At 33.0% G+C, this 24626-nt stretch overlaps 1 protein-coding gene across 1 annotated transcript; it reads left to right on the plus strand.

Moving 5' to 3' along the window:
* Window positions 1-4358: 4358 nt before the first annotated feature.
* On the plus strand, window positions 4359-22838 carry LOC119603243 (teneurin-m-like). Its single transcript, XM_037955220.1, is given in 8 exon segments — window positions 4359-4629; window positions 4700-5050; window positions 11697-11980; window positions 12264-12675; window positions 13050-13595; window positions 13662-13869; window positions 16953-18979; window positions 18982-22838. Coding segments are annotated over 8 exon segments (7674 nt in total). The 3' UTR covers window positions 22557-22838.
* Window positions 22839-24626: the final 1788 nt, after the last annotated feature.

The following is a 24626-nucleotide window of genomic DNA, read 5'->3' on the forward strand; positions in this document are numbered from 1 at the left end:
AAATTTATTTTTAATTACTTATCGTTATGTATAGGAAAATGGAATTTTAAGAAAAAATTTTTATAAGTTAAACATATTGTTATAAATTAATAAAAACAAATATGAAGAATATAATAAAGGTGTTGAATTAAATTAATAAGATTTTTTAATAAGATTAAATAAAGTTTCATTATTAAAAAGACTTGTAAAAAATATAATTTAAAAAGATTTGGCTGTAAAAAGGTTAATTTTTCACTCATTGGGAGCTCAGCTGGGAGCTTTAAAGAGAAGAAAAGTAGAAAGAGAGAGAAAGCTTAACTTACTTTTAATACTGTGCCTATATCTGTTTTAAATAGTATAGATTTTCCTTAACTCACAACCTTGTTTCTAAAAACTTAACCTTGTAAAATAAAAATCAATTTTTTTTTTCAAAAAGGACGACTTTTAAAACACCCTCTTTTTTCTATGCCTAGAGCTAAGTAATAAAACTTTTTGTCATCCCCCCACACTTTCCTGCAATGAATTTGCTATGGTAGCTTCTTTTTAAAAGAAGAAATATATGAGATTTTTAAGTTTTTAGCTAAGCAGGATGCAAGAACATTTAAAAACTTATTAAATTGCTATAATTTATAACATTTTATCTGTTACTTTTATACTAATATACAAAGGACAAAAGGGGGGTGTAGGATTTTGTCTTATGGAAAATACACAACTTACTTCAACAATAAAATAGATATTGTGAAAACAAGACAATAGAAAATTTATATATTTATTATAAGTTACGGAAACTCGTTAGTTTAAGTTTTGTTTCGTTTACTCTCTTTCTCTCTCCATGCTGTAATGCTTTTAAAATACGGAAATGTAAAATTCAGAGAAAATTAATTGCAAAAAAGCACTTTTAAACCTTTTGTTGTCCTAAAAATTTAATCTGGCAACTTTGTATGCAGAGTTGTTTTTTATGGCGTTAAACGAAAGTGAAGTTAGCTGCAAAAGAGAATAAGCTCCGACAGATAGTCTAGTATATGTAATACAGACGACTATAGACTAGATAGACTAGACTATAGACTAGACTATAGACTAACTATAGAGACTAGACTATAGACTAGACTATAGACTAGACTAGAGACTTAGACTAGACTAGACTATAGACTAGACTATAGACTAGACTATAGACTAGACTATAGACTAGACTATAGACTAGACTATAGACTAGACTATAGACTAGACTATAGAATAGACTATAGACTAGACTATAGACTAGACTATAGACTAGGACTATAGACTAGACTATAGACTAGACTATAGACTAGACTATAGACTAGACTATAGGACTAGACTATAGACTAGACTATAGACTAGACTCGACTACTAGACTAGACTATAGACTAGACTATAGACTAGACTATAGACTAGACTATAGACTAGACTTGACTAGACTATAGACTAGACTAGACTATAGACTAACTATAGACTAGACTATAGACTAGACTACTAGACCTAGACTATAGACTAGACTATAGACTAGACTATAGACTAGACTTAGACTAGACTAATAGACTTAGACTATAGACTAAGCTATAGACTAGACTATAGACTAGACTAGACTAGACTAGAGACTAACTATAGACTAGACTATAGACTAGACTATAGACTAGACTATAGACTAGACTATAGACTAGACTATAGACTAGACTATAGACTAGACTATAGACTAGACTATAGACTAGACTATAGACTAGACTATAGACTAGACTATAGACTAGACTATAGACTAGACTATAGACTAGACTATAGACTAGAGTATAGACTAGACTATAGACTAGACTATAGACTATACTATAAACTAGACTATAGACTAGACTATAATCTACACTATAGACTAGACTATAGACTAGACTATAGACTAGACTATAGACTAGACTATAGACTAGACTATAGACTAGACTATAGACTAGACTATAGACTAGAGTATAGACTAGACTATAGACTAGACTATAGACTATACTATAAACTAGACTATAGACTAGACTATAATCTACACTATAGACTAGACTATAGACTAGACTATAGACTAGACTATAGACTACACTATAGACTAGACTATAGACTAGACTATAGACTAGACTATAGACTAGACTATAGACTAGACTATAGACTACACTATAGACTAGACTATAGACTAGACTATAGGACTATAGACTAGACTATAGACTAGACTATAGACTGGACTATAGACTAGACTATAGACTAGACTATAGACTAGACTATAGACTAGACTATAGACTAGACTATAGACTAGACTATAGACTAGACTATAGACTAGACTATAGACTAGACTATAGACTAGACTATAGACTAGACTAGACTACTATAGACTAGACTATAGACTAGACTACACACTAGACTATAGACTAGACTACAGACTAGACTATAGACTAAACTACAGACTAGACTATAGGCTAGACTATAGATTACAATATAGACTAGACTATAGACTAAACTACAGACTAGACGATAGACTAGACTATAGACTAGACTATAGACTAGACTATAGACTAGACTATAGACTAGACTATAGACTAGACTAGACTAGACTATAGACTAGACTATAGACTAGACTATAGACTAGACTATAGACTAAACTATAGACTAGACTATAGACTAGACTATAGACTAGACTATAGACTATACTATAGACTAGACTATAGACTAGACTATAGACTATACTCTAAACTAGACTCTAAACTAGACTATAGACTAGACTATAATCTAGACTTTAGAGTAGACTATAGACTAGACTATAGACTAGACTATAGACTAGACTATAGACTAGACTATAGACTAGACTATAGACTAGACTATAGACTAGACTATAGACTAGACTATAGACTAGACTATAGACTAGACTATAGACTAGACTAAAGACTAGACTATAGACTAGACTACAGACTAGGCTATAGACTGGACTATAGACTAGACTAAAGACTAGACTAAAGACTAGACTATAGACTAGACTATAGACTAGACTATAGACTAGACTATAGACTAGACTATAGACTAGACTATAGACTAGACTATAGACTAGACTATAGACTAGACTATAGACTAGACTATAGACTAGACTATAGACTAAAGTAAAGACTAGACTATAGACTAGACTATATACTAGACTATAGACTAGACTATAGACTATACTCTAAACTAGACTATAGACTAGACTATAATCTAGACTTTAGAGTAGACTATAGACTAGACTATAGACTAGACTAGACTATATACTAGACTATAGACTAGACTATAGACTAGACTATAGACCAGACTATAGACTAAAGAAAGGTCTATGGACTACTACTTATTTGGACTACTTATCGAAAAGTTATCCATATTATTAAAAAAGTACTAAAGTATTGTATTTTCCATTCCTGATTTCTGTTAAAAAATTAAATTTTCTAAATATTAAATCGCATTTGCTTTTAAATTTTGTCGATGATTTGTTAAAAAATCTTTTATTTTCTTTCTTTTTTTTTTTTTTGCCACTCATTTGATTAGTTCACGAAATATCATGTATTTACTCATGAAAGCAAAAAAAGAAATCAAAAAAAGAAAGAAAAAAAGAAATTGAAACATAAAAATAACAACAACAACAAAACGAGAATTATATTATATGTCTGGCTGGTAATGTGATTATAAACGTTATCGATATGCAGCTACCATATAACAGCATACACAGAGGCAATCCCTTTTTTGTTGCCCGAAAAAAAAGTGATAAAAAGTATAGCATATATTTGGGGGAAAAATAGAGAGATGAGTTGAAATGTATACAAATAAATAAACCAGGACTTACGCACCCTTAAAAATAGTGACAACAATGTCTAAAACGTTGAACAAATGAAAATGACTTTACACACAGGATCTAGTTTTGAACGTTTTAGTCAGTAGTCTCTAGTCTAGCTCTTGTTATTTAGCTCGGCCACTTACACGTCACTTAATCGAATTAACATCAAAAACATGGCGTCAAACATAAAGGAGATAGGGAGGGGGTTAGAAGAGCAAAAGATTGTGTGTGTTTGTCAGGAGTTAGATATCCGTTTATGGTCAGTATGATTTGTTTTTTTCTTTACAGACTTCTTTTGAAAGGGGATTTTTAGGATTTTATCTATTATTTTTTTAACATTGAAAAAAGTAAGGAAATATCCCCAAAATTTGTGATAATTTGGGGAAAATATATTGAGGTTATGTTCAATGACAGTTTGGTTTAACAGCATAAGCCAAATGTGGCATGTTAACAAAAGTATTTCTTATCTAACAAAAGTTTGTTGGAAAAAAGGTGTAAATTTCAAAATATTAATTGATTTTTTTCTTTTCATTTCTTTTTAGATATGAACAAGGGTTCACCTATTGATTATAAAAGTGGCTCGGCTTGTTCGACACCCACCAAGGATACGTTAAAAGGTTACGAACGTTCGGCTAATAATTGTTTGGGTCCAGTGCTTCCGCCCCGCAGTGTTATGAGCGGCATACCTTCCCATCATTATTCGGCACCCATGAATTTTCGCAAAGATTTAGCTGCACGCTGTTCGGCTAAATGTGTGGCCATTGTAGCGGTATCGGTATTTGTGGCCATGTGTGTTTTGTTAATATTTTTAACAGGTATTTTCAACAAAAAAAAAAAACTCATTTCCCTATAAAAATATTTATATAAAATTTCTTTCTTTTAAAGGATTTGGTGTTCTTCATTGGTCTCCCTCTGCCCCCTGTACAGTTCTAGTCGGCAATGAGGCCTCTGAGGTAACCGCCGCCAAAAGTACTAATACCGATCTCTCGAAATTGCACAATTCCTCGTTACGCTCAAAAACTGGACAATCCACCATGGTAACAACGGCCACCTCTTCGCTGTCTTCCTCACAGGCGGCAGCTTCTTCATCAGCATTTCAGTCTACATCTGCCTCTTCAGTAGCTGTGGGTGTTGGTGGTTCAGCGGTGGCTACTTCATTGTCATCGTCCTCCTCTTCGATATCGTTGTCTTCATCGACTTCGCTGTCATCACCATTGGCAAATGCCAATAATGGAGGTAATTATTCACAAGTTTTAATTATTTTTAAATGAGTTTTATACACAAAAGCAAAAGAGACGAATAAGAGAAAACAACAACCAGGACTGCATGAAAATTCTATTTCTTTTTCAAGAAAACAACAAAATTCATCTTGTACACAGTTTTTTATAACAAAGTTTTTATATTTTGCTTCCTTCGACTTATCCTCTTCCTCACCTTTAAAAACAAAAACTAAAATTACAGCTAAAGAAATAAACAAACCATACAAAAATTGTTGACAATATAACTGTCATTACATGATTAAGTTTTTATAATTTAAAGAGAGAATTTCCAAACAATTTAATGAAGTTTTAATAGATTAACTTTGGCTAGTTCTATTTTAGTTCTATTTTTCCAGTTCAGTTCTAGTTCAGTTCTAGTTCAGTTCTAGTTCTAGTTCTGTTCTAGTTCTGTTCTAGTTCTAGTTCAGTTCTAGTTCAGTTCTAGTTCAGTTCTAGTTCAGTTCTAGTTCAGTTCTAGTTCTAGTTCTGTTCTAGTTCTAGTTCTGTTCTAGTTTCTAGTTCTGTTCTAGTTCTGTTCTAGTTCTGTTCTAGTTCTGTTCTAGTTCTGTTCTAGTTCTGTTCTAGTTCTGTTCTAGTTCTGTTCTAGTTCTGTTCTAGTTCTGTTCTAGTTCTGTTCTAGTTCTGTTCTAGTTCTTCTAGTTCTGTTCTAGTTCTGTTCTACTTCTGTTCTAGTTCTATTCTAGTTCTGTTCTAGTTCTGTTCTGTTCTAGTTCCGTTCTAGTTCCGTTCTAGTTCTGTTCTAGTTCTGTTCTAGTTCTGTTCTAGTTCAGTTCTAGTTCCGTTCTAGTTCCGTTCTAGTTCTGTTCTAGTTCTGTTCTAGTTCTGTTCTAGTTCAGTTCTAGTTCTGTTCTAGTTCAGTTCTAGTTCAGTTCTTGTTCAGTTCTAGTTTAGTTCTAGTTCAGTTCAGTTCAGCTCTAGTTCAGTTCTAGTTATGTTCTAGTTCAGTTCTAGTTCAGTTCAGTTCTAGTTCTGTTCTAGTTCAGTTCTAGTTCAGTTCTAGTTCAGTTCTTGTTCAGTTTTAGTTCAATTCTAGTTCAATTCTAGTTCAATTCTAGTTCGGTTCTAGTTCTGTTCTAGTTCTGTTCTAGTTCTGTTCTAGTTCTGTTCTAGTTCTGTTCTAGTTCTGTTCTAGTTCTGTTCTAGTTCTGTTCTAGTTCTGTTCTAGTTCTGTTCTAGTTCTGTTCTAGTTCTGTTCTAGTTCTGTTCTAGTTCTGTTCTAGTTCTGTTCTAGTTCTGTTCTAGTTCTGTTCTAGTTCTGTTCTAGTTCTGTTCTAGTTCTGTTCTAGTTCTGTTCTAGTTCTGTTCTAGTTCTGTTCTGTTCTAGTTCTGTTCTAGTTCTGTTCTAGTTCTGTTCTAGTTCTGTTCTAGTTCTGTTCTAGTTCTGTTCTAGTTCTGTTCTAGTTCTGTTCTAGTTCTGTTCTAGTTCTGTTCTAGTTCTGTTCTAGTTCTGTTCTAGTTCTGTTCTAGTTCTGTTCTAGTTCTGTTCTAGTTCTGTTCTAGTTCTTCTAGTTCTGTTCTAGTTCTGTTCTAGTTCTGTTCTAGTTCTGTTCTAGTTCTGTTCTAGTTCTGTTCTAGTTCTGTTCTAGTTCTGTTCTAGTTCTGTTCTAGTTCTGTTCTAGTTCTGTTCTAGTTCTGTTCTAGTTATGGTCTAGTTCTGTTCTAGTTCTGTTCTAGTTCTGTTCTAGTTCTGTTCTAGTTCTGTTCTAGTTCTGTTCTAGTTGTTCTAGTTCTGTTCTAGTTCTGTTCTAGTTCTGTCTAGTTCTGTTCTAGTTCTGTTCAGTTCTGTTCTAGTTCTGTATTCTGTTCTAGTTCTGTTCTAGTTCTGTTCTAGTTCTGTTCTAGTTCTGTTCTAGTTCTGTTCTAGTTCTGTTCTAGTTCTGTTCTAGTTCTGTTCTAGTTCTGTTCTAGTTCTGTTCTAGTTCTGTTCTAGTTCTGTTCTAGTTCTGTTCTAGTTCTGTTCTAGTTCTGTTCTAGTTCTGTTCTAGTTCTGTTCTAGTTCTGTTCTAGTTCTGTTCTAGTTCTGTTCTAGTTCTGTTCTAGTTCTGTTCTAGTTCTGTTCTAGTTCTGTTCTAGTTCTGTTAGTTCTGTTTCTAGTTCTGTTCTAGTTCTGTTCTAGTTCTGTTCTAGTTCTGTTCTAGTTCTGTTCTAGTTCTGTTCTAGTTCTGTTCTAGTTCTGTTCTAGTTCTGTTCTAGTTCTGTTCTAGTTCTGTTCTAGTTCTGTTCTAGTTCTGTTCTAGTTCTGTTCTAGTTCTGTTCTAGTTCTTTTCTAGTTCTGTTCTAGTTCTGTTCTAGTTCTGTTCTAGTTCTGTTCTAGTTCTGTTCTAGTTCAGTTCTAGTTCTGTTCTAGTTCTGTTCTAGTTCTGTTCTAGTTCAGTTTTAGCTCAGTCCAGTTCTAGTTTTTTTAATATTTAAAATTAAAGAAAAATGATTAGATTTTCCCTTATTATTTAATTGGTTTCCTTTAAGATTTTCAAAGTAATTAAATCACTTTTAAAATATTCTAGTATTCTCAAATGTTAACTCTCATTTTGTGTAAAATAATCAAATTATAAACACATTTTTTACGCATAATTAAAGCGTGAAACCTAAAACTTTTTAATGCCATCTTTCTTCGTACTCCACCCCCTCCCCCTCCCCCTTAAGTAAAAACCAAAATACAGTAAAATAAAACTACCCCGTTTAACACAGAATTTAGTTCTTAAGGAATAACTTAAAGTACTTTAGGTCTACAAATATTTATAAATTAAGAACAATTTTAGAAAACTGAAAATTTATTTTACTTATATTGTAAAAAAAAATAGTTCAGTCGAGAATTTCACAAATGGCGTTCAATAATTGGTATGCTCCGGACCGACAGAGGCGGCCTTCTTCTTATTCTAGTATTAAAACAAAAATTGGTACACGCTTTAAACGCAGTTTGTTGGAGGAAAATCTTAATCTTAAAATTAATGATGAAAAGATAATGACAACAACAGATAACGAAGTAATTTTACAACAACAACAAACTACCAACTCTATTAGTGACAATGATGTTGAAAATGATAAAGAAGTTTTAAAGGTAAATCCACGGGATAAAGAAGAGGGATTTTTAGTAAAAAGTAATTATGACGAGTTTGGAAACTTAGCAACTACAACAGATGAAAGTTTTGCCTCCACCACTAAAGGATTTTTAGAAAATGAAGAGACGTCTACTTTAAAGGAAGATAAATTTACAAAGACAACAGCTATAACATCTTTAGAACATAATGAAGATGTTAATGATGATGATGACGAGGATGATAAAACTTTAAAAATCAATAACATATTAAAACGCAATCAAAGTAATAAACATAAAATTAATAAAGAACAAGATATACAAAAGCCGAATAAGGAAAATGTTGCCACTCCTGTTTTTACTTTAGAGAAAGTGGAAGAGTTAGATGAATTGGAAACCACCACAAAAATGTATACAATATTTGAAAATTATAATTATGATGAAGAAGAAGATTTTCAATTAACTATAGAAAAAAGTAATGAAAATTCATTTAAAACTCTAACTAAAGATAACAAAGACGATTCTATACTCCCAGCTTTGGTGGTAGAGAGTGAAAATGACAAGCAAAATGTCAACAAACAAGAGCTAAATAATAAATCTCTACAAAATGACAGTAAACATTATAATAATGATGATAAAAATAAAAATGATTATGAAAAAGAAGACCAGGAAACTTTACAAATCAATGATTTTAAGTTAAAAGAAAATGATGAAATGTCTGTTAAAGAATCTAATTTAAAAGACATTTATGATGACAGTTATTTATCCGTCAAGTATCAAGAAAAAAATCCTTATGACCAAGAAAATGATAACAACCAAAAAGAAGAAGAATCTTGGGAAAATTTAATGTTAAATGATGGTTTAATGCTACAGCAACAACAACAATTTGAGGAAATAAATTATAATCATAATTTAGATGATATAGATATAGTCAAACTAGAGCAGACTCACTCCAATGAGGAGGAACTTTATAAAACAATAAATAATACCAATAACAATAAGTCCAAAGAAAAACAAAAAGCCAAGAAAAAATTTCAATTAAACACCGCCCAATATGATAAACAAGAAAATGAAGTTTTACGCAATGAAGAAGCAGAATTAATACTTAATAATCCTTTATATGAAAAACCTATAACCTCTGCACCTCCTTCTTCGCACACTCAGCAGGAAAGCCAGATTCCTGAACATAAGATACATATAAATAATGATGATGTACAAGATAAACGTATAATAGTGAATTTAACTATAGCTTCCAATGATGGTTCCGGTAATGTTTATACTTTACATGTTGACATACCGGCCTTTGATCAAAAGGGTCAGGTGAAAAATATGCAACAGATTTTGACTCATGAGAAATTAAACAAAAAACAAGAAGAATTACAAGATGTAAAAGTAAAAGAAACCGAAAAATCTTCTCCTATTACAACAACAACTGCACAACCTGAGCCAGAACCTTTTAAATTTAGTCCTTATTGTATACCAGAACCACCGCCTCCCATACCAGAATGTCCCTGTGCTTGTGGTTTGTATGGGGAAATCACAACAAGTTCTACAACTTTAGACAATGAACCTGACCTAGAACTAGACTCTACTAAAGACGACTGGTTCTCTTCTTCTACTACTACTACTACCATCTCTACTGAAACTTCATCAACTATAACTAATATTTACAATGAAAACCCCAACATTTTAACTAATGTGAATGCTAGTGATGATTTTGTTATCGATAATAATAATAATAATAGTGATGTTACTACTACCACTGCCAGCTCTAATATGTTTGATTTTGTTACTGATAATGATAATGATTTTGTCACTAATAACAATAATAATACTATTGTGAATGTTTTAAATGAAACTAATGATAATGGTGAAAAGTTTGCATGTCCCGATGTTATGCCTATTCTAATACTTGAAGGTGATTTGTCTTATCTTTCTTAAATATTCTATTTAAAATAACCAACAAAACTAATAAAAACTAACTTTTAAAATAAAAAATAATAATAAATTAACAAATAAATTTCATATGCATTATGAAAATTTCCATAATAAATTAATTTTTTCATACATTTTTACACATATTATATCATTTGAAACCTTAACAGTGTTTTTAATAATTTAATTTTTAAGTTATCATTATATTCATACATATATTTAATTTTTATTAACATTTATCATTATTGCTTTCAAATTATTAGTATTGGCTTTAAAAAAACATCAAAATTTTTCATCAAACTTTTCAAAATTCAACATTTAATCATAAAATAATCATTAAATAATAAACATTTTATAATTTAAACAACAAATTACAAACAACAGCTAAATAATAAATTTAATTAAAAAATTCTGAAACCAAAATTGTAAAATTTTCCGAACCATAATTGAAAATGTTTAACATAACATCAAAAATTTTATTTCATTTAGAAAAAATCTCTGAAATTCAGTTGTAGTTCAGTTCTAGTGAATTCCAGTTCAGTTGTAGTTCAGTTCTAGTTCAGTTCTAGTTCAGTTCTAGTTCAGTTCTAGTTCAGTTCTAGTTCGTTCAGTTCTAGTTCAGTTCTAGTTCAGTTCTAGTTCAGTTCTAGTTCAGTTCTAGTTCAGTTCTAGTTCAGTTCTAGTTCAGTTCTAGTTCAGTTCTAGTTCAGTTCTAGTTCAGTTCTAGTTCAGTTCTAGTTCAGTTCTAGTTCAGTTCTAGTTCAGTTCTAGTTCAGTTCTAGTTCAATTCTAGTTCAGTTCTAGTTCTGTTCTAGTTCAGTTCTAGTTCAGTTCTAGTTCAGTTCTAGTTCAGTTCTAGTTCAGTTCTAGTTCAGTTCTAGTTCAGTTCTAGTTCAGTTCTAGTTCAGTTCTAGTTCAGTTCTAGTTCAGTTCTAGTTCAGTTCTAGTTCAGTTCTAGTTCAGTTCTAGTTCAGTTCTAGTTCAGTTCTAGTTCAGTTCTAGTTCAGTTCTAGTTCAGTTCTAGTTCAGTTCTAGTTCAGTTCTAGTTCAGTTCTAGTTCAGTTCTAGTTCAGTTCTAGTTCAGTTCTAGTTCAGTTCTAGTTCAGTTCTAGTTCAGTTCTAGTTCAGTTCTAGTTCAGTTCTAGTTCAGTTCTAGTTCAGTTCTAGTTCAGTTCTAGTTCAGTTCTAGTTCAGTTCTATTTCAGTTCTAGTTCAGCTCTAATTTACATCTAGTTCAGTTCTAATCTACATCTAGTTCAGTTCTAGTTCAACAATTGCAAATAAAAACAAATTTAAAAATCGTTTTATTGTCATCTCTAATTAAATGTAAATAAACAAAAACGTAACAATAACAAGCTTTATCAACTAAACGTCAAGTTAACAAACCCATATTAACAAAACAAATCAAAACTATATTCAAACTTAACCTAAAATTTCAACAAAATTAAAAATACTTTCAGAATCTCTGTACAAAAACTCTCATTTAATTTTTAAATATTTTTAACTCTAGCTATTATTTTCCAAAAAAAATTTTAAAGCCAAACTAACCCTTTATAACAAATTTTTTGTGTTTTTTCTTTGTGCTTCATTTTGGGAAAATCTGCAATTTTAAACCCTATAAAAACAAAAATAGGTGCTCGTACATTCCCTGCCCGTAGTTTTCCGCCAGATGGTACAACTTTTGGTCAAATTACTTTAGGACAAAAGTTAACCAAAGAAATCCAACCCTACAGTTATTGGAATATGCAATTCTATCAATCGGAACCGGCCTATGTGAAATTTGATTATACCATACCGAGAGGAGCCTCAATAGGTGTTTATGGCCGACGTAATGCTTTACCCACACATACACAATATCATTTTAAGGAGGTTTTAAGTGGTTTTAGTGCCAGTACTAGATCTACTAGAGCGGCCCATGTAAGTATTTTTGGATTTTTTAACAATTAAAAAGGTATTAAGGGTTTTACAGGGATTTATTTGATAAAAGCTGAATTATATACTAAACCCCCTTGCTTTATTAACCTAATAAATGTGTGTTTTTGTCTTTTTTTATGTATTTTCATGCTTTACTCCACACAACACCTAAACATTTTTATCATTTTATTTCGAAACACTATCCATAACCTCAAAACTCAACTTCATACTACACTTCATATACCACTACTACTACTACTACCAATAAAACAAAACCGGACTGTAGCAATCGATAACACGTGAAGTTACCCGTTATATGGAACCAGGACATTGGTTTGTTTCCCTCTACAATGATGATGGTGATGTTCAAGAAATCACTTTTTATGCCACTATTGCCGAAGATATGACACAAAATTGCCCGAATGGTTGTTCGGGTAATGGACAATGTTTACTAGGACATTGTCAATGTAATCCCGGTTTTGGTGGTGATGATTGTAGTGAAAGTGTTTGTCCTGTTCTATGTTCTCAGCATGGTGAATATATAAATGGTGAATGTATATGTAATCCAGGATGGAAGGGTAAAGAATGTTCGCTACGTCATGATGAATGTGAAGTGGCCGATTGTAATGGTCATGGTCATTGTGTTAGTGGAAAATGTCAATGTATGCGTGGTTATAAGGGAAAATTCTGTGAAGAAGGTAAATTTACATGTGTAAAATGAGAGATCATTTTTTTCGTTTCTTTTAAAAGATATGTATTTGTTATGTGGCAATTTCGATTATTGTTTGTTTATGTTATCGTTAAGAAACATTTGTAAAGTGTCATCTCTAGGTATTCTTCTATTAAAAGTGTCTTTTTTAAACACTTTTCTAATGGAAAAGTGTCTTCTTTAGACTCTTTTCTAATAGGAAATTGTCTTCATTCGACTCCTTTTAATTGAAAGAGTTCTCTTAAGTCATCTCTAGAATCTTTTCTAAAAGAAAAATATATTCTTCAAATGATTAAAGAGTGTCTTCTTTAAATTCTTTTAATTAAAATTCTAATTTCTCTTTGTATAATCTATCTTCCTCAGTCGATTGCCCACATCCCACCTGTTCTGGTCATGGTTTCTGTGCCGAAGGTACTTGTATCTGCAAGAAAGGCTGGAAAGGTCCCGATTGTGCAACTATGGATCAAGATGCTCTACAATGTTTACCCGATTGTTCAGGACATGGTACTTTCGATTTGGATTCACAAACCTGTAGCTGTGAATCGAAATGGAGTGGTGATGATTGTTCCAAAGAACTTTGCGATCTAGATTGTGGTCAACATGGTCGTTGTGTGGGTGATGCCTGTACCTGTGACGAAGGTTGGGGTGGTGAATACTGTAATACAAAACTATGCGATTCACGTTGTAATGAACATGGTCAATGTAAAAATGGTACTTGTTTGTGTGTGACCGGTTGGAATGGTAAACACTGTACCATAGAAGGTTGTCCCAATTCCTGTTCGGGTCATGGTCAATGCCGTGTTAGCGGCGAAGGTCAGTGGGAATGTCGCTGTTATGAAGGCTGGGATGGTGCTGATTGTGGTATCGCCTTAGAATTGAATTGTGGTGATAGCAAAGATAATGATAAGGGTAAGAGAGTTAAAGCAAATTCTATATATTTTTGATTTTTAATAAACAAATTATTTCTTTTAACAGATGGCTTAGTGGATTGTGAAGATCCCGAGTGTTGTGCCAGTCATGTTTGCAAAACTTCTCAATTGTGTGTCTCGGCACCCAAACCCATAGATGTTTTATTGCGCAAACAACCTCCGGCTATTACTGCTTCATTCTTTGAACGCATGAAATTCTTAATAGATGAAAGTAGTTTACAAAATTATGCCAAATTAGAAACGTTTAATGAGAGGTAAGTTTTAAATTGGTAGCTGGCTTTTGTCAAATTATGTTTAATTTATTTTAATTTTGGATTAAAAAGAAAAAAACTGAATTGGGTTTAATGTTAAGATGAAACAAAATTATTTGATTAATAAAAGAAATTTGGATTAAAATATTGAAACTTTTAAAAGGAGTAGGGAAACACTTTCTTTAGACTGTAAAATAATAGAAGAAAAGGGTCTTACCCAATAAATCTAGTTTAATAGAAAATAATCTCATTTAACTCCAGTCTAAAAAGTATCTTCTTTAGTATCTTAACTAATAGAAAGGTAGATTCTAAACTAATTATTAGACAAGTTTATTCTTTTAATCAAATCTAATAGAAAATTTTTAAAATATAAATCCTCTAGAATATATGCTTTCTAGTTCAGTTTTAATTCGGTTCTAGTTCAGTCCTTCTTCAGCTCATGTTCAGTTCTACTTCAGTTCTAGTTCAGTTCTAGTTCAGCTCTAATTCAGTTCTTGTTGAGTTCTAGTTCAGTTCTAGTTCAGTTCTAGTTCAGTTCTAGTTCAGTTCTAGTTCAGTTCTAGTTCAGTTCTAGTTCAGTTCTAGTTCTGTTCTAGTTCAGTTCTAGTTCAGTTCTAGTTCAGTTCTAGTTCTGTTCTAGTTCAGATCTAGTTCAGTTCTAGTTCAGTTCTAGTTCAGTTCTAGTTCAGTTCTAGTTCTGTTCTAGTTCTGTTCTAGTTCAGTTCTAATTCAGTTCTAGTTCAGTTCTAGTTCAGTTCTAGTTCAGTTCTAGTTCAGTTCCAGTTCAGTTCTAGTTCAGTTCTAGTCTAGTTCAGTTCTAGTTCAGTTCTAGTTCAGTTCTAGTTCAGTTCTAGTTCAGTTCTAGTTCTAGTTCAGTTCTAGTTCAGTTCTAGTTCAGTTCTAGTTCAGTTCTAGTTCAGTTCTAGTTCAGTTCTAGTTCAGTTCTAGTTCAGTTCAAGTTCAGTTCTAGTTCAGTTCTAATTCAGTTCTAGTTCAGTTCTAGTTCAGTTCTAGTTCAGTTCTAGTTCAGTTCTAGTTCAGTTCTAGTTCAGTTCTAGTTCAGTTCTAGTTCAGTTCTAGTTCAGTTCTAGTTCAGTTCTAGTTCAGTTCTAGTTCAGTTCTAGTTCAGTTTTAGTTCAGTTTTAGTTCAGTTCTAGTTCAGTTCTAGTTCAGTTCTAGTTCAGTTTTAGTTCAGTTTTAGTTCAGTTCTAGTTCAGTTCTAGTTCAGTTCTAGTTCAGTTCTAGTTCAGTTCTAGTTCAGTTCTAGTTCAGTTCTAGTTCTGTTCTACTTCAGTTCTAGTTCAGTTCTAGTTCAGTTCTAGTTCAGTTCTAGTTCAGTTCTAGCCCAGTTCTAGTTCACTTCTAGCTCAGTTCTAGTTCTGTTTTATTTCAGTTATAATTCAGTTCTAGTTCTGTTCTAGTACTGTTCTAATTCTGCTCTAGTTCTGTGTTAGTTCAGTTCTAGTTCAGTTCAAGTTCTAGTTCAGTTCTAGTTCACTTTTAGTTCACTTTTAGTTCAGTTCTAGTTCAGTTTTAGTTCAGTTCTAGTTCAGTTCTAGTTTAGTTTTAGTTCACTTCTAGTTCAGTTCTACTTAAGTTCTACTTCAGTTCTAGTTCAGTTCAAGTTCAATTCTAGTCCAATTCTAGTTCAGTTCTAGTTCCAGTTCGGTTCTAGTTTAATTCTTCTTCAACTCTCGATTTCAAATTTAATCAAATTTCTTTTTAAAAAAGTTTCAATATTTATCCTCTGATTTAAAAGAAAAGCTTTTTGATGAAAGCTTCATGCTGTTTGTTTTATAACAATATATTTAAAAGAAAAACTAACTAGTTTGCAATATTAATTTATGTTTAATGTTTTATTTTTAGTTTTAATTATTTGTTTTAAGTTTTGTGACCCTGTCTATATATAAATCCCAAAAATCCCCTCCCAAAAAATAAACTAAATTCCCACCCATTAATTGTATATAATGTAAAAAAACTAAGAAAATGTCCTTTGTTTTAATAAAAAAAATGAAATATGTAACAAAATATTAGGCCTTTTTGGTTAAAATTTAGGGTTCATATCATGGGTTTTTATAATTTAAATTTATTTTTTTAATTTAGTTTTTGTTAAAAAAAATACAAAAAAAAAGAAAACAATTGCTAATGGTAACAAATTTTTTCTTTGCTCTTTTTTTCTCTCTTTCTAAACAAAAAAATAAAAAAAATAAAACGCGCGTGTGCTCTCTTTAACCAACTACGCACTACTACTTATAATCATCACAACTTTTTTATCGATATAAAAAAAACTAACTTCTCTAAAAAAATAACACTTTTATCGCTAACTAACTAAAAATAACGCATTTTTGTTAAAAAAAAAAACTAACCTCTCTAAAATCGAAAATCAAAAACTAACAGCATTTTTTGGAATTATTTCAATGCAAGGTAAGGATATGGACTACTACATGGAATCTAAAAACTAATATTAAACGCTGGTTGTTTGGTCATTTATTATTTTTATTATTTTTTTAACATTTTAATTTTCTTTACTTTTCATCTTCTATTAATTATAACCATACATTTTTTATTAATTTTATAAACGTACTTAACTTTTTTTTTGTTATATTAATTAAAATTTTAATTGAATTAAAGGCCCGCTGTTATTAAAATAGGAAAACGTTTTAAAACTTTTTAAAAATCTTTAAAAACTTTTTAAATCTTTGAAAATATTTGAAAAATTTTAATTTTTATTAATTTAAGTTTTCTGTTTTGTTATATTTATTAAATATTTAATCAATTTAAAGGCCCTTTAATGTTAAAATAGGAAAACGTTAAAAAAATATTGGGTTATCTGTTGTTAAACCTTAAATGTTTTATGTTTAAATGAAAATTGTATGTGTTTTTGTATGTGTGTGTGTTTTCGTGAACATTTTACTTTTAGTTTTTAATTAAAACTTTTAGTTAAATTTAAGTTTTATTAGTTCAATTAAGTTTTTTTTTTGTAAAAGCTTTTTTAGTAATTTTTAGCCAACCAATCTTTAAAAGTTTAAATAATTGCTCAAAGTTTATATTCTTAAACTAATGTTTTACAATTTCTTTTTATCTAGCCGTTCTGCTGTTATACGAGGCCGTGTGGTTACTTCCCTAGGCATGGGTTTAGTGGGCGTACGTGTCTCTACTACTACTTTATTGGAGGGCTTTACCTTAACCCGTGATGATGGCTGGTTTGATTTAATGGTTAATGGTGGTGGTGCAGTGACTTTACAATTTGGCCGTTCTCCCTTCCGTCCTCAATCGCGTATTGTTCAAGTACCCTGGAATGAGGTTATTATCATAGACACTGTCATCATGTCCATGTCGGAGGAGAAAAGTGTGGCCTCTACCACTCATACCTGTTTTTCTCATGATTATGATCTTATGAAACCGGTGGTGTTGGCTTCTTGGAAACATGGTTTCCAGGGTGCCTGTCCCGATCGCAGTGCTATATTGGCAGAGTCTCAGGTCATCCAAGAAAGCCTACAAATCCCTGGCACTGGTTTGAATTTGGTTTATCATTCCTCCCGTGCCGCTGGTTATCTTTCCACCATTAAGTTGCAGTTAACTCCGGAATCGATACCCTCCACCTTACATTTGATTCATTTACGCATTACCATAGAAGGTATATTGTTTGAGCGTATTTTTGAGGCCGATCCTGGCATTAAGTTCACCTATGCCTGGAATAGATTGAATATTTATCGCCAGCGTGTGTATGGTGTTACCACAGCCGTGGTAAAAGTGGGTTATCAATATACCGACTGCAAGGATATAATCTGGGATATTCAGACCACCAAGTTATCGGGTCATGATATGTCTATATCCGAGGTAGGCGGCTGGAATTTGGATATACATCATCGCTATAACTTCCATGAGGGTATTTTGCAAAAGGGTGATGGTTCTAACATATACTTAAAGAATAAACCTAGAGTTATCTTAACCACCATGGGTGATGGTCATCAGAGGCCTTTGGAGTGTATGGATTGTGAGGGCATGTCTTTAAAACAAAGACTATTAGCTCCTGTGGCTTTGGCCGCTTCCCCCGATGGCAGTTTATATGTGGGCGATTTCAATTACATACGTCGCATTATGACTGATGGTACCGTGCGCACGGTGGTGAAACTTAATGCCACACGTGTTAGCTATCGTTATCATATGGCCTTGAGTCCTTTGGATGGCACCTTGTACATCTCAGATCCCGAATCACATCAAATTATCCGAGTACGTGACACTAATGATTTCTCTCAACCCGAAAAGAATTGGGAACCTATTGTTGGTTCCGGAGAACGTTGTTTGCCTGGCGATGAAGCTCATTGTGGTGATGGTGCCTTGGCTAAAGATGCCAAATTGGCTTATCCTAAGGGTATAGCTATATCCAGTGATAATATCTTGTATTTCGCAGATGGCACTAACATACGCATGGTGGATAGAGATGGTATAGTTAGCACCTTAATAGGCAACCATATGCATAAGTCCCACTGGAAACCCATACCCTGTGAGGGCACCTTGAAACTAGAGGAAATGCATTTACGTTGGCCCACCGAATTGGCGGTTAGTCCTTTGGATAATACTCTACATATCATAGATGATCATATGATATTGCGCATGACTCCTGATGGTCGAGTTCGAGTTATTTCCGGACGTCCTTTGCACTGCGCCACATCCTCCTCTGTATATGATTCAGATCTGGCTACCCATGCTACTCTGGTAATGCCTCAATCCATAGCTTTTGGTCCCCTAGGCGAGCTGTATGTGGCAGAAAGTGATTCTCAGCGCATCAATCGTGTTCGTGTTATAGGCACCAATGGTCGCATTTCTGCCTTTGCTGGAGCTGAATCGAAATGTAATTGTTTAGAGCGTGGCTGTGATTGTTTTGAAGCTGATCATTATCTAGCCACCAGTGCCAAGTTTAATACCATTGCCGCTTTAGCTGTTACCCCTGATGGTCATGTTCATATAGCCGATCAAGCCAATTATCGCATACGTTCCGTCATGTCCAGCATACCCGAGGCCAGCATGTCTCGTGAGTATGAGATATATGCTCCTGATATGCAAGAAATCTATATCTTCAATCGTTTTGGTCAACATGTCATGACCAAGAACATTTGACGGGCGAGACCACTTATGTCTTTACCTATAATGTCAATACCTCCAATGGCAAATTAAGTACAGTGACCGATGCTGCCGGTAATAAGGTATTCCTGTTGCGTGATTATACCTCCCAAGTCAACTCCATAGAAAACACTAAAGGCCAGAAATGCCGTTTGAGAATGACTCGCATGAAAATGTTGCATGAGTTGAATACTCCCGATAACTACAATGTCACTTTTGAGTATCATGGACCTACCGGTTTGCTGAAAACTAAATTAGATTCTACTGGTCGCTCCTATGTCTACAACTATGATGAATTTGGTCGCTTAACTTCGGCCGTAACTCCTACTGGTCGTGTTATCGACTTGGCTTTCGATTTAAGTATCAAGGGAGCTCAGGTCAAGGTTTCGGAAAATGCCCAAAAAGAAATCTCCATGTTAATCCAAGGCTCTTCAGTGGTGGTGCGTAATGGTGAGGCAGAATCCAAGACCATGGTAGAAATGGATGGTTCTACTACCAGTTTAACTCCTTGGGGTCATTTGCTGCAAATGGAGGTGGTGCCCTATCCAATATTGGCTGAAATTTCCCCCATAATAGGTGAATCCTATCCAGTGCCCGCTAAACAACGTACCGAAATCTCTGGCGATTTGGCTAATCGTTTTGAATGGCGTTATTTCGTCCGAAGATTGCAACAAGGCAAACAGAATAAGGGTCCCAGATCTGTGACACAAGTGGGACGTAAATTACGTGTCAATGGTGATAATGTTTTGACTCTAGAATATGATCGTGATACCCAATCTATAGTGGTAATGGTAGATGATAAACAAGAATTACTGAATGTAACCTATGATCGTACCTCACGCCCTGTTAGTTTCCGTCCTCAGTCTGGGGATTATGCCGATGTTGATTTGGAATATGATCGTTTTGGCCGTTTGGTTACCTGGAAATGGGGTAATCTACAAGAAGCCTATACTTTTGATCGTAATGGTCGTTTGAATGAGATCAAATACGGTGATGGCTCCTCCATGGTTTATGCTTTTAAGGATAATTATGGTTCTTTGCCTCTGAAGGTGACCACGCCCAGAAGATCTGATTATCTGTTGCAATATGATGATGCAGGCGCCTTACAAAGTCTAACAACACCTAGGGGTCATATACACTCTTTCTCGCTGCAGACATCTTTGGGTTTCTTCAAATACCAATATTTCTCACCCATTAATCGTCATCCCTTTGAAATACTCTACAATGATGAGGGTCAAATCTTGGCTAAAATACATCCTCATCAATCGGGCAAGGTTGCTTTCGTGCACGACAACTCAGGACGTTTGGAAACTATATTGGCTGGTTTGTCTAGCACCCATTACACCTATCAAGAAACTACCAGTTTAGTGAAATCCGTAGAGGTTCAAGAACCCGGTTTTGAATTACGACGTGAGTTTAAATATCATGCTGGTATATTAAAAGATGAGAAATTACGCTTTGGCTCCAAGAACTCTTTAGCATCCGCCCACTACAAATATGCCTATGATGGTAATGCCCGTTTGACAGGAGTCGAAATGTCTATAGATGACAAAGAAATGCCTACTACACGCTACAAGTTTAGTCAAAATCTAGGCCAACTAGAGGTGGTACAAGATTTGAAAATAACACGCAATGCTTTCAATCGTACCGTCATACAAGATTCCTCCAAACAATTCTTTACCATTATCGATTATGATCAACATGGTCGGGTGAAGAGTGTTTTAATGAATATCAAAAGTTTTGATGTTTTCCGTTTGGAGTTGGACTATGATCTGCGTAATCGTATTAAGTCACAGAAAACTACTTTTGGTCGCTCAACGGCTTTTGATAAAATCAACTACAATGCTGATGGTCACGTGATTGAGGTTTTGGGCACCAATAACTGGAAGTATTTGTATGATGAAAATGGCAATACTGTGGGTGTGGTAGATCAGGGAGAAAAGATCAATTTGGGTTATGATATTGGCGATCGTGTGAGTCAAGTGGGTGATATAGAGTTTAATAACTATGATGCTAGAGGTTTTGTGGTCAGAAGAGGAGAACAGAAATATCGTTATAACAATCGAGGCCAGTTGATTCATGCCTTTGAGCGTGAACGTTTCCAGACTTGGTATTACTATGATGATCGCAGTCGTTTGGTGGCCTGGCATGATAGCAAGGGTAATGTTACTCAGTATTATTATGGCAATCCCCGTTCACCTATGCTGCTTACACATATGCACTATCCCAAAACGGGCAAAACTTTGAGATTCTATTATGATGATCGTGATATGTTAATGGCGGTGGAAACAGCCGAACAAAGATATTATGTGGCTACCGATCAAAATGGTTCTCCTTTAGCCTATTTCGATATGAATGGTGCTATTCTGAAGGAAATGAAGAGAACACCATTTGGCCGTATTATTAAGGATACTAATCCTGATTTCTTTATACCCATAGACTTCCATGGTGGTTTGCTAGATCCTCATACCAAATTGGTGTATACCGAGGGACGTTTATATGATCCTACAGTGGGTCAATGGATGACTCCTTTGTGGGAGACTTTGGCTACCGAAATGTCTCATCCTACCGATGTTTTTATCTATCGTTATCACAATAATGATCCTGTTAATCCCAGTAAACAGCAAAATTACATGATTGAATTGGAGTCTTGGCTGCAATTGTTTGGTTATGACTTAAGCAACATGCAAAGTTCCAAATACACCAAAGCTTTGCAATATAATCCACAGGCCTCTATTAAATCACAAACTTTGGCTCCTGATTTTGGTGTTATATCGGGTTTGGAATGTATAGTGGAGAAAACCAATGAGAAGTTTAGTGATTTTGATTTTGTGCCCAAACCTTTACTGAAAATGGAACCCAAAATGCGTAACCTATTGCCAAGGGTTTCCTATCGAAGAGCGGTATTTGGTGAGGGTGTATTGCTATCACGCATAGGCGGTAGAGCTTTGGTTAGTGTAGTAGATGGTTCTAATAGTGTGGTGCAGGATGTGGTATCCTCAGTCTTTAATAACTCCTATTTCCTGGATCTACACTTTAGCATACATGATCAAGATGTGTTCTATTTTGTCAAAGATAATGTTTTAAAATTGAGAGATGACAATGAAGAACTAAGAAGATTGGGCGGCATGTTTAACATATCAACTCATGAAATCACCGATCATGGTGGTTCAGCAGCCAAAGAATTAAGATTACATGGACCTGATGCTGTGGTTATCATCAAGTATGGCGTAGATCCTGAACAAGAAAGACATCGTATTTTGAAACATGCCCATAAAAGAGCAGTAGAAAGAGCCTGGGAGCTGGAGAAACAATTAGTAGCAGCCGGTTTCCAGGGTAGAGGAGACTGGACCGAAGAAGAGAAAGAAGAATTGGTATCACATGGTGATGTCGATGGTTGGATTGGTGTGGATATCCATAGTATATATAAATATCCTCAATTGGCAGATGATCCTGGTAATGTGGCCTTTCAAAGAGATGCTAAGCGCAAGAGAAGAAAGATCGGTCAAAACCATCGTACGGGTAAAAGCCGTAGACAACAGAGATTAAAAGATATGTCAGCGTGAAATCCAGCTGTTTATGAATCAACACAAAACGACAACGATTTACTACGACAACAACAACCACAACAATATAAACTTTACGAAATCTGGCCAGCAGACGAAGACGAAAATACAAACGAAGAGGAAGCCGTTAACGAATACGATTCCGACTACGAATACGAAAGTAATAACCCTAAAAAAGACTTGGTAAGCAACTCAACCGAAGATGACTTGTATTATTAAATAAGCTAAAAAACATACACTCAAAAAAAAACAAAACAAAACATTAAATGAAATTGAATAATTAACTTTTTAAATAAGAAATTATAAAAAAAAATTTAAAAACATCATAAACTCAAAAAAAAAACACAAAAAAGTTTTCATTAACTTACACTGTTAAATTTAATTTATAAAACATAAATTTTTCAAAAACCAAACAGTGTTAAAACTTAAATTTTTTGAAACAAAATTTTTATAATTTTAAAAAATTTTTTAATTTAATTTAATTTTTTTTAATTAAAATTTTATTTAAAATTTTTTAAAAAGATTTATAATTTTTTTTCCTCAGAAACAAAAAACACACACAAAAACAAAAAATTAAAAACTATATTATTTAAATATAGCAGGTAATTGTAAAAAAAAATAAAGAAAATTATTAAATAAATCCTTAAGATTTATATAGTTTTGTATAAAAAAAAAGAAGCAAATCCAAAAAAGAAAAAAACAAAAATCTTCTACAAAAAAACCGAATCTCAAAACCCTAAAAATACTGAAGATTATAAAGAAATTATAAATGTTTTTTATGTAAAACAAAAACAAAATCAATGTGAGAACTTAAATAACAAAAACAAAAATTAGCTAAAAACAACAACTAATAATTGTAATAAAACAAAAAAAAAACATAAACAATAATTATTATTATATAAAAAATAAAACAAAAAAATCCCCATAGTTATATTACAAAATCTTAAAAATTGTATATTTTAAGTTCTAAAAACTTTTTCACAAGTATTAAGAAAAAAAATAGATTTTTTGCCATATAACCACAAAACCTTCATTTTTTTAATTACTTATCATTTATCTTAAACTATATAAATAATTGTAATTATTAATTTCTTAAAAAAAAAAGCTTTAAATATACTACAAAAAAATCCTCAAATATTTTTTTATAAAAAACATCACATTTTTTATTTTTTTACTGCCAAACTGTTTTATTTCAATACTCATTTAAACAAAATCAGTTTAATTTTTTACCCAAAATTTCTCGAATATCCCCCCCTATTTTCTTAATTTTGTTTTTGTTTTTTTATAATTATATATCAAAATGAAAATCAAGCAAATTTTTACAAATTGTGATATACTTCTATAAATTTAATATGTCCCCTTAAATAAAACAAAAGTAACAAACAAAACAAAAACAACAAGCAAATACATACAAAAAACAACCTGCTTATTTATTATTAAGTTTTATTTTTTAATTATTAAATATTTTCTTTATAAATAAATTAAAGTTTTTCAGTAAAAAGAGATTTAAAAAACACCATTAAAAAAGGCCAAAACATTTGGCATCACTGCCTTATAATTAGGAGTTGGCAACACTGTTTTGCACCAAAATATGAAAAGTTTCAATATAGAATAGAAAACTGTTCTGGGTTTGTTCTAGTTCATAACTAGTTCAGTTCTAGTTAGTTCTAGTTCAGTTCTAGTTCAGTTCTAGTTCAGTTCTAGTTCAGTTCTAGTTCAGTTCTAGTTCAGTTCTAGTTCAGTTCTAGTTCAGTTCTAGTTCAGTTCTAGTTCAGTTCTAGTTCAGTTCTAGTTCAGTTCTAGTTCAGTTAGTTCAGTCTAGTTCAGTTCTAGTTCAGTTCTAGTTCAGTTCTAGTCAGTTCTAGTTCAGTTCTAGTTCAGTTCTAGTTCAGTTCTAGTTCAGTTCTAGTTCAGTTCTAGTTCAGTTCTAGTTCAGTTCTAGTTCAGTTCTAGTTCAGTTCTAGTTCAGTTCTAGTTCAGTTCTAGTTCAGTTCTAGTTCAGTTCTAGTTCAGTTCTAGTTCAGTTCTAGTTCAGTTCTAGTTCAGTTCTAGTTCAGTTCTAGTTCAGTT

Source organism: Lucilia sericata, unplaced genomic scaffold (assembly GCF_015586225.1).
Source record: "Lucilia sericata isolate MDLA Ls3-8-SP2 unplaced genomic scaffold, ASM1558622v1 Contig000285F_arrow, whole genome shotgun sequence".
Lineage (NCBI taxonomy): Eukaryota > Metazoa > Arthropoda > Insecta > Diptera > Calliphoridae > Lucilia > Lucilia sericata.